The 11,360-nt window shown below is 37.3% G+C and overlaps 1 protein-coding gene and 1 long non-coding RNA gene across 2 annotated transcripts; both read left to right on the forward strand.

Moving 5' to 3' along the window:
• The first annotated feature begins 587 nt into the window (after positions 1–587).
• On the forward strand, positions 588–5,351 carry LOC100258492 (protein ACCELERATED CELL DEATH 6). The gene is made up of 3 exons (XM_002266858.5): positions 588–1,930; positions 3,291–3,814; positions 4,532–5,351. The coding sequence occupies exons 1-3, from the start codon at positions 817–819 to the stop codon at positions 5,162–5,164; spliced, it is 2,271 nt and encodes a 756-aa protein (XP_002266894.3). The 5' UTR covers positions 588–816; the 3' UTR covers positions 5,165–5,351.
• An 862-nt stretch (positions 5,352–6,213) lies between these two features.
• On the forward strand, positions 6,214–7,129 carry LOC132254801 (uncharacterized). The gene is made up of 2 exons (XR_009467172.1): positions 6,214–6,627; positions 6,719–7,129. It is a non-coding gene; the product is annotated as an uncharacterized LOC132254801 (long non-coding RNA).
• Positions 7,130–11,360: the final 4,231 nt, after the last annotated feature.

Here is an 11,360-nt window from a genome sequence, read left to right on the forward strand (position 1 = left end):
TTGAAAATATGAGAATAATTAAACTCAGTAAATTAAAATGATAGCAAAATTTTAACCACATTGTTGTGGTCTTCTTGAGCAGTAAAGCAATTATAGTAAGCGTCTAATTAATCAAGTAAAATAATTATTATTAATTATAATAATTTATTTTTATTGTATAGATATTATTAATGCGCAGCTTTTTGTCTTATTGACGAGGCAGGTAATGTTTGCTCACCCATTTTCCTTGCTCTCCTGTGGAAATTGTTCCTACATGCATTTCAGCCCTTGCAGTGCCTGCGTCCACACTTTTAATGCTACGTCCGTATTTCCATTTATCAGCTTAGGTTAGATAAAAAATGCAAAAGGTAAAATCAGATATAATAGAAATTAGGCTCTGTATGTCATATATTTGTGCTGCGAGTATAGGAGATTGGGAATTTGGAATTGGATTGAAGTAAAAAAGTCAAAATGAAATTACAATAAGAGTACGGTAAAGAGATAACGTTGGGACACCAGTACGGATGTACACTTCAAGGAAGTAGGCCATGCCATGTCATGCCACCTGGAACAAAATAAGGGGTTCTACAAATTCTCTTATCGGAATCATTTGAGATATAGAATGGATGCATAGAAGGGAAGGAGACTCCTCCTCCTCCTCTAAAACTAATTTTTGTGTGTAGGTGAGAAGTTGGGATTCCCCGATCAATTAAACATGGCTGAGGAGAGGGATCCAGTAGAGTTGGGCATGGCACTCGGCGCAGATTCGAACATGAAGAAGACGGCGTAACAGCTAAGAAGAGGGCAAAACGGTGGGCAATCACCGCAGAAGCGAGCATGGAAAGAGAGAAGGGGACGCTTGATCAAGATGAAGATGATTTGTGTGTAGGTGAGAGGTTGGGATTCTCCGATCAATCAAACAGGTCTAAGGAGAGGGATCTAGTAGATCAGTTGGGCATGGCACTCGGCGCAGATTTAAACATGAAAGAAGACAAGGAAACAAGTAAGAAGTGGAGGGCAGATTCGACACTGATCAGCTCAGATTCGACAATGGAAGAAAACCCTGTACCGCCTGAGGTGTGGGTGCCAGAAACCTCGCCAATCTTCGCAGATACTAAGATGGAAATAGACATCAGCTCATATGTGACAATGGAAGAATACCGAGTACCGCCGTGGGTGCCAGAAGCCAGGGTAGTAGGCATGCCAATCTCCGCAGATGCGAACATGGAAATAGACAGGGAAACGCATCTTGTAAGAAATATAAGTGCTCGTTCCACACAGGGACTCCACGCCCCCGCTGAGGAAGATGAAGATGCGGAGCATAAGAAATTAATGGACCGCCGCATGCACGCGCAAGCGACCCAAGGAAATGTTGATGGCTTTATTAAAATTTTAGGCTCGATATCCTCCGAACAGGACCTTCAACACTCAGAAATTCTCTGCCAAGTTAGTCCCCGGAAAAACACATGCCTCCACATAGCAGCAAGCTTTGGACACCATGATCTTGCCAAGTACATAGTGAGAGAGTGTCCAGATCTTATAAAAAATAAAAACTCCAAAGGCGACACGGCACTTCATATTGCTGCTAGAAAAAGGAATTTATCTTTCGTTAAGATTGTCATGGATTCATTCCCTTCTGGAAGTGGCGCATCCCAAGATGTAGAGAAGGCTGAGCCTTCATTGCTGGGAATTGTCAACAAAGAAGGAAATACAGTGTTGCATGAGGCACTGATAAACCGTTGCAAACAAGAAGAGGTGGTGGAGATCCTTATTAAGGCAGATCCCCAAGTGGCTTATTATCCGAATAAGGAGGGAAAGTCACCATTGTATCTAGCTGCAGAATCACACTACTTCCATGTCGTAGAGGCTATAGGAAACTCTGAAGTTGAGGAGCGCATGAAGAACAGAGACCGCAAAGCAGTCCATGGTGCCATTATGGGAAAGAATAAGGGTACTTCCCGCCTCCTTCTCTCTCTCTATTAAATTTTCTTCTTCCTCTTCAAACTTAAAAAGCATTGTTTGCAATGATGTTGGGGCTTTAAATAATCTGTTGCTTCTAACCATAGAAGAAGTCTACTGGGCTTTTCTCAGCTTTTGCTTCAATATTCCTTGTTCCTAAAAATTCAAATTTTTTTATTAATTTATGGGAGATCCATAATATTTATAAATCTTCTTTCCCAACCCAAACCCCGTCGTTGTAAATATTCTTCATCTTTGTTTTCAAAATCCTAATCCTATTTTGTCATCTTCTTATTCTTCTTCAAAACTCTAGTCCTAATTCATTCTTTATTTTCTTTTCTAAATTAACAAAAATTTAAAATTAACTATAAAAAAAAATTGCAGTTACATATGGCCTCGTTGTGTGCATATGGGATGGTTTAAATAGAACAATTGTCTGTATAATTTGGGGTTGACTTCAAGTGATCATTTAAGATTTGATTTCAAGCTTAAGGTTAGAGTTAGGATTTTTCTTCTCCCTTCTTTTTCTTTATGTTTTATGTTTCTTATAGATTCGATGAAGTAGAATGTATCCTACACATTTGAAAGAAACAAATTATAAATGATGTGATGATTTTCTATTATTCCCCATTTAACTATTACAATATTATTAAGAATAGGGATAGTAATGAGACAAGTTTTTATAGAAATCACATCATTGAGTTTGAAATTTAAATAAATGGGGTTTGAAATGAGTTTGAGATTTTTTCAAAAAATTAAACGAAACCAAATGAAATAGGACATGTATGAAGCCGTTTAATTTTTTTTTATTAGGACGGGACTGAGAAATATTTTGAATAAATGAGATAGGGGTTGGGATAGAGGTGACCGTCCTTAGCCCACCCCATTTCAATTCCTAATTAAGTGGATGATAAGGCAAATAACAAAATTTAAAGAATTTTTAAAATCCAAAGAGGGAACTTATAATTAAAGGAAGCTTTTAAAAGGATGGGCACTCCATGTGGTACAACCTGGCACCAAATTGATACTGTTTTGTTGACTTACAGATAATAAAATAATCAATTGAAAAAAAAAACTCTCTTTTCTATTTTTATATTATTTTTTCCTTCCTTATTTTAATTATCAAATAATTAAATCATTTCCATAAAAAAGAAAAAGAAAAGAAAAAAGCAATAGTAGCAATTACTAGTTTACGATGAATTTATCTTAATTTTATTTTTTATATGTTCATATTTTTTATGTAATTTTAATTATTAATGACTTGCACTCATATAATAATATATTTATTAGAAAAAGGTTGTTTGAAACATTCAAATAAAATTTTTCTTTTATATATGATGAAAAAATGTCAGAGATGTTGGAAAAAATACTGGCCATGAAGCTCGTCCAGCAAAAAGACAAAGATGGAAGGACTCCACTTCATTGTGCAGCATCCATTGGATATCTCGAAGGAGTTCAAATACTGTTAGACCAATCTAACTTGGATCCATATCAAACGGCCTCTGATGGCTTCTGTCCCATCCATGTTGCATCAATGAGAGGCAATGTGGACATTGTCAAAAAGTTGCTCCAGGTCTCCTCTGACTCAATAGAGTTACTAAGCAAACGCGGTGAGAACATTCTTCATGTGGCAGCCAAGTATGGTAAAGACAATGTAGTCAATTTTGTGCTCAAAGAAGAAAGGCTTGAGAACTTTATAAATGAGAAGGACAATGGTGGAAACACGCCACTGCATTTGGCAACCATGCATAGACATCCTAAGGTCGTAAGCTCTTTAACATGGGATAAAAGAGTTGATGTGAATCTTGTGAATGATAGAGGCCAGACTGCTTTGGACGCTGTATTATCAGTGAAGCATCCAACTACATTTGACCAGGTATATCTATATGATGCATGATTTGCATCTTGTTTTCTAAATGATGGGTACTACTTGTAGTTTCACCCTTCAACTGCATGCCATGAGTAGGAAATTAGAATGCCTCATCCATGCATTGTTACAGTGCTATGGCATTTTCCTTCTTAGATGCATGCATGCAATTAATTTATTAAAAGGATCGATCAGGACAACATGGTTTGTTTTCCTTTCCTAGAAGGACCGGCTAATATTAATAAGAACTAGATCAACACTTCAACTCAAGCCACTGACCCTGATTGAAGGTCAATTTGAGCCCAAGATATCCTAAAAGTCAAGAAAATTATGGAGCCTAACTCAATCACCATCACCCTCGCCCAGATTAGAGCGACTCAACCAAGGTTAGGCTAGGTTTCTCCAGCAAGCGCATATACTCTTGATGTCGGCAAAGACTTATGGGAATAATTTTTTGCATCATACTAAAAAGTTTTCAGTGTAGAGAACTGCTATATCATGTGCGCTTGTGGTTGCTCTCTTGCTGCTTCACATTGCTTAATTTCATACTTCTAGTGGGTGTTCATTGAATTTACAGGGAAAAGAGAATAGCTTCCCAACAAAATATTACGAAACCCAACTCATGGAATTATAGTCTACTTTTAGTTATTAGTACGACACATACATTTTATGTTCTCTCTTTCTCACGATTACATTAACAGCAACATTTTTTTCTCTACTACGCAGGCACTAATTTGGACAGCACTCAAATCTGCTGGTGCACGACCAGCGGGAAATTCAAAGTTCCCACCCAATAGACGTTGTAAACAGTACTCTGAATCACCTAAAATGGACAAGTACAAGGACAGGGTAAACACTCTTTTGTTGGTTTCGACCCTTGTTGCCACAGTGACATTTGCTGCTGGTTTTACCATGCCAGGTGGCTACAACAGCTCCGACCCAAATGTCGGCATGGCTGCCTTGCTGATGAGAAATATGTTCCATATGTTCGTCATCTGCAATACCACTGCTATGTATACCTCCATCCTCGCGGCAATCATCCTCATCTGGGCACAGTTAGGTGATCTCAATTTGATGGATACTGCCCTCAGATTTGCATTGCCATTCTTGGGGTTGGCCCTTACTGCGATGTCCTTAGGCTTCATGGCAGGTGTTTACCTGGTGGTCAGTAATCTTCATTGGCTTGCAATTGTTGTCGTCATTATTGGAATCATCTGCCTTGTCGGTCTCCTAGTACCCTTTTTTTTACTTTTCCTCCCAAGTAAGTCTACTAATCGTATCCTTAGGCACATCTCCTATTATCCGTTTCTTATATTGGTATGGGCATCTAAAAGCCCCGAAATGAAACGGGAAGATTAGCTCGCCCTGTTGATGATGTATGCTAGCTCCATTTCTCCTATGTTTGCTGCTTCTTTCAGCATTATCTCAATGACTTGGTAGACAAAGTATGTTATGTATAAATGCTTAGTGTGATCAGAACTTCAATAGATTGATGGTGTTGTACATGACCATTTCTTATATAAATCTATGGTTTTTGGATGTATAATTAGGTAGTTCTATATATATTTCAATAAATACTCCATTCATACATAAATAACGTGAATTTGTTATTAATAGGTTCAATTTAATTTATTTTTGGATCTATAATTAGGTAGTTCTATATATATTTCAATAAATACTCCATTTATACAAATTTGTTATTAATAGGTTCAGTTTAATTTATTGATTGAAATTTGAATTTTTAATTGTATTTTTTAAAATTTCTTAATTATTATTCATATGAGAATTTTGGGTAAAGTTTTGTTTTCAAATCCGGGTTACATCTTCTACGCTAGGATTCATTGGGAAGGGGAAAAGCTTTTAATTTTGGAAAAAAAAAATTTGGCTTTTGAGTTCCAAAGTATTTTTAAAAATTAAGGAGTTTAATAATTTTTAAAAAATAATTTAAAAATAAAATATCCAGGGAGTTAACACTAGAACCAAAAATTGGTTGAAAAAGACTATATTAATCTCTAGTTTATGCACAATTATATTTTTCATTATATTTTATTATATTATTAATATTCATATTTTATTAAAAATTATTTAGTTTGAATTTATTTATAATTAAAAAATTCTTTTTATTTTTAATAAGACACAAATTAAATTTAACTTATATTATATAAATTAAATTTATAATTTGTGATTTTTACAAAATAAAAATAAAAATTATTTTTAGAAACAACTAATTTAATTCTTATAATCATTTAAGTTATCTACATATAGAAATAAATGAGAAAATAATGGAGATCTTCATTTCCATTCCTGTTTTCCCGCGTAGCAAACAGTCCCTCATCTTAATTAATAACATAACATGAATTATATATTTGATGGACGGTAAAATCAACCCTTTGTTTGGTAACTCATATTGTAGTAAACCCTAAGTTGAGTTTGATGATAGTCGGACGTATTGACGACGGATTTGACGGACATAACGTTCAAACCCGCTCAAAGACTCAAACCCACAGAACTTCACAACTGATTAAAATAATTTTATAAACCAAAATGATCAAACTTTGTAGTTTCTGGGATTGGTGTTGATGCTTCCAAATAGGTTCCAAGATGTTCCCAGTGAGTTTGGAAAAGAGAGAAGTGGATTCCTTGAGCTTCTCAAACATTTTCTTAGAAAATGTCAAACGCTTGGTCTCAAAATCTAACCCGTATGCTTCAAACACGCCCATGAAGACTTTTCTTTTGAATATTTCAAACTCCAGCAAACGAGTAAGATATTTGAGTTGCCGTGCTTCATATCCATTCCGTGTCTGTTGGAAGTCCTATGTGATGTAAGTTGGACTATCAAATGAATTTCTTTGAGTATCATATTTTTTATTCAACTTATCATATGTATGTAATGCATAGGTTCTTCTCTCACAGATTGACTTGGCCCTTACTTCCATCCCAAGCAAGAGATTGCAGGTATCTCATGGCCGGCAGTGGACTAATGATATATGAAGTCATTTTAAATTGGATCTGACTAACTTGGCCACAGGGGTTGTTACCTTGAAAGGACTTGAGTGGGGTTCATGTTTAAGTCTTTCTTTTTTAATCTAGGTACGCACTGTGTGTGCTCTCTTCTTGTTTTAGTTGAATTCAAAGAATAGTTGTTTCTTCCTAGCCTTGGTAAGTGGTTGGTTAAGGGTATCATATAAGATTTTTATTATTTTTATTTTCTGTTTTTGTCTTAGTGCCTTTTCAAGATTTTGAATTGTCAAAAAAGCTGGTTATATTGTATAAACAATCATCGTAGTCTTATAATTAGTATATATAATTTGGTATTGATGTGCATGTTCTCTTCCTCTGTATGACCTATCCTTTGCGATGAAGTATCGGACTGGTTTCTTTGTTGCCATTATTTCTTTTTTCTTTTAAACTTCTTAAACCAACATAAATACAAGCACAGCTAACGGATTTGATTAGGCAAGTCAACTACAATAGGAGATATTATGAGACAAGACGATTTAATGATGAATTTTGAGAGGCTAAGAAAGCAGGGGAGGGGAGAAAGATGGAAGACAGGGAAACAAAGGCAAAAACTGTTGAGGAGAAGAAAAAATGGTATTCTTCTATATATTAAAAGATACAGCAGATGAGGGCTATATATAACCTGTACATGAAGTTAATTTGGAAGAAACTAATCACACTAATCTAGGCTACAATCTTGGATGATTTACAATCAAATAAAATTAACTTGGTAACTAGAATATTTTTATTTCTATAATTGCTCCTTCAACAACTCACGTCAATACTCCCCCTCAAGTTGGTGCATAGATATCATCAATGCCCAATTTGTCAAGTGAGTTGTGAAATATTCTGCTAGAGACAGCCTTTGTAAGAATATCTGCTAGTTGATCTTCTGACTTCACAAAAGGAAATTGGATGACCTTGTCTTCGAGCTTCTGCTTGATAAAATGCCGATCCACTTCAACATGTTTGGTGCGGTCATGTTGAACTGGGTTGTGCGCGATTGCTATGGCTGCCTTATTATCACAAAACAGGTTCATTGTATCCTGAGATGAACACTCAATTTCCTCTAATAATCCTTTTAACCAAAGTAGCTCACACAATCCTTTAGCCATGCCTCTAAACTCAGCCTCTGCACTAGATAAAGCAACTACCTTCTGTTTTTTTACTCCTCCAAGTGACCAGATTGCCTCCCACAAATGTGAAGTAGCCCGATGTAGATTTTCTATCAGTAATGTTCCCTGCCCAGTCTGCGTCCGTATAGCCGTCAATGTGCAGATGTTGGTTTTTCGTGAACATCAGTCCTCTTCCTGGAGAAGACTTCAAGTACCGTAAAATACGAACCACTGCACTCATATGATCTTCGCTAGGACAATGCATGAATTGACTCACCAAGCTCACCGCATAAGCAATATCAGGCTGTGTGTGAGATAAGTATATCAGCTTTCCCACAAGGCGTTGATACCTTTCTTTATTGGTAGGGGTCTGGTTAGGAAATTCTCTCAAGCCATGGTTTTGAACAACTGGTGTATCAGCAGGTCTACAATCAAGCATTCCTGTTTCAGACAACAAGTCAAGCACGTACTTCCTTTGGGATAGAAATATGCCTCGTTTTGATCGAGCTACTTCAATCCCCAAAAAATACTTCAACCCTCCAAGATTTTTCATCTCAAATTCAGTTGCTAAATGCTCTTGTAATTTAGAGATTTCTTCCTCATCATTTCCTGTAATTATCATATCATCAACATAGATTATTAGAGCTGTTACCTTCCCCCGTTGGTGCTTCAAGAAGAGAGTATGATCTGAATTACTTTGCTTGAAACCGTGCTTTCTCATGGCAAGGCTAAATCGTCCAAACCATGCTCTAGGAGACTGTTTCAATCCATATAACGCCTTTTGTAACTTGCAAACTTCCTTCCCCTGTGTCGAAGAAACAAAACCCGGTGGAATGTCCATGTACACCTCCTCTTCAAGATCCCCATGGAGAAAGGCATTTTTGACATCAAATTGGTGCAACGGCCAGTCCAAGTTTGCAGCAAGAGAGATTAGTACTCTCACAGTATTTAATTTTGCTACAGGTGAGAAAGTTTCGTGATAATCTACCCCATATGTCTGAGTATATCCCTTCGCAACGAGCCTTGCTTTATATCTTTCAACTGATCCATCTGCTTTGTGTTTGACAGAGAACACCCATCGACATCCCACAGTTTTCTTTCCCTCAGGCAATGGCACAAGCGCCCAAGTATCATTTTTCTGTAATGCTTTCATCTCTTCCTCTATCGCTTGGATCCATTTGGGATTATTCATGGCTTCACTCACTGTATCAGGAACACCATCTGCAGATAATTTATGAACCAATGCCTTGAGAGGTTCAGACAATTTTTGAGTTGAGATATGGTTGGCAATTGGGTACTTTGACTTGCTCCTTCCATGATCGGGTGAATAACGGTTTGGTGGTTGCCCGCGGTTATGCCTGAAAGGTAGTTTATAGCCAGCAAAAATATTGTGAGGAGAGTTTAGAACTTGTACCTCAGGAATATTCTCAGGAGATTGGTCTAATTGTGGTACTGTCAAGTCATGGAAGGGTTGTTCACTTTCAATTTCCGTAACTTCTCCATTTTGATCTACTCTTGTTGGTTGTTGTTCGATCTCTGCTTCGACATGCTCAACATTTTCAACTTCTCCTCTTTGATCTATCAGTATTGCCATTGGTTCTCTTGGATGAACCTCCCTTATATCATTTGAGGTTTCTTCGAAGCCTGGCCAATTTTCCCAATTCTGCTCTTCACTTATCATCTCCCCCTGAAGAGAGGAGCGGGAAGATTGAGAAGTGAAGAAATTCTCCGATTCAATAAAGGTGACATCCATGGTGGTATAGAGTCGCCTTGTAGTTGGATCATAACATCGGTATCCTTTCTTGTGAGCTGCATAGCCAAGAAAAACACAACGGACAGCACATGGATCAAGCTTTGTCCGTTGATTCTTGTGTAGATGAACATATGTAACACAACCAAACTTTCTTGGAGGAAGCATTAGAACTGATGGTAATGTCACATGTTGTGCGAGAACTTGAAGAGGGGTTTTGTAGTGCAAAACTCGTGATGGCAATCGGTTCATTAAGTATACAGCAGTCATTACTGCATCTGGCCAAAAACGCTTAGGGACATAAGCAGCAGTCAAGAGAGCTCGAGTGATTTCCAAGATGTGTCTATTCTTGCGCTCTGCAACACCGTTTTGTTGCGGTGTTTGAGAACAAGATGTCTCATGATGCAAACCATGTTCCTGAAAGTATCTGTGAAATTGTGCATTATCATATTCCCCACCATTATCAGATCGAAGAATTTGAAGTTTAGCAAAAAATTGTGTTCGAATCATATTATGAAATGATCGAAATATTTCAAACACTTCATGTTTATTTTTCATCACATAAAGCCAAGTCATTCGTGTACAATCATCGACAAAGGTTACAAACCAACGAACACCAGAAGAAATAGTAATAGGAGCAGGGCCCCAAACGTCAGAATGAACAATCAAAAAAGGAGTGTCACATTTATTCAAACTGATTGAATAAGGTACCCGATGACTCTTAGCCTGAATACAAGCTTCACACTTAAAATCTGACTCGTTAATCTTCGTAAATAAATCTGGAAATAAACATCTCAAATACCGAAATGAGGGATGCCCCAATCGATTATGCCATAACCAAATCTGTCTTTCCTTAACTCCAGCAGAATGCATATTATTTGCTCGACCATAACTGAAATCATCCATGTAATACAACCCTTCCCTTTTAGTACCACGACCAATAATCTCCTTGGTGAGAATATCCTGAAACAAACAGAAGTTAGGGTACATTAGAGCACAACAATTCAATTCCTCAGTCACTTGTCCAATAGATAACAATTTATTGGAAAGTGATGGAACTAGTAAGGTATTTGGTAATGAAAAAGAAGGAGAAAGAGCCACTGTTCCAGCCCCTGTTACTGGATACGTTACTCCATTAGCATTGGCAATGCATATTCGTTTTGGTTGGGTGGCTTTAGAGAAGTCACAAGGGTCAAAGGTCATGTGGTCTGTTGCCCCAGAGTCAATGATCCAACCATCATGGTTTCCCATTTTCGAGCAAGAAAAAACATAACCTTGGTTACCTGAGTCATTCTGAGCAATCTGTTCACTAGTGGAGATAGAAGATTCTTGTTGTGGTACGAGAGATAGTTGAGGCTCTACGCTCATAAGAGCTGCACGACCAAGATTGTCGCCTCCACTTGCTTCACGCTTTTTCTTTGCCTTGAGTTCATGCCACCAATCTGGATAACCATGTAGTTTGAAGCATGTTTCTTTGGTGTGTTTTGCATTCCCACAATGTGTGCATCCTCCTCCTTCCCCTTTTGGTTTTGTGGTTGTGTTAGGCTTTCCATTCGATGGCGTTTGAAAAGATAATTGGTGTTGAGGTTTATGTCCTCCTCTTGAAAGCATAGCACCACCAGATATGGTATCTTCATTCATCATCATTACGGATTGCCTCAAATCCTCTCTTCGAACTTGTGCATAAGCT

The sequence above is a fragment of the Vitis vinifera genome, chromosome 12 (genome assembly GCF_030704535.1).
Source record: "Vitis vinifera cultivar Pinot Noir 40024 chromosome 12, ASM3070453v1".
NCBI lineage: Eukaryota > Viridiplantae > Streptophyta > Magnoliopsida > Vitales > Vitaceae > Vitis > Vitis vinifera.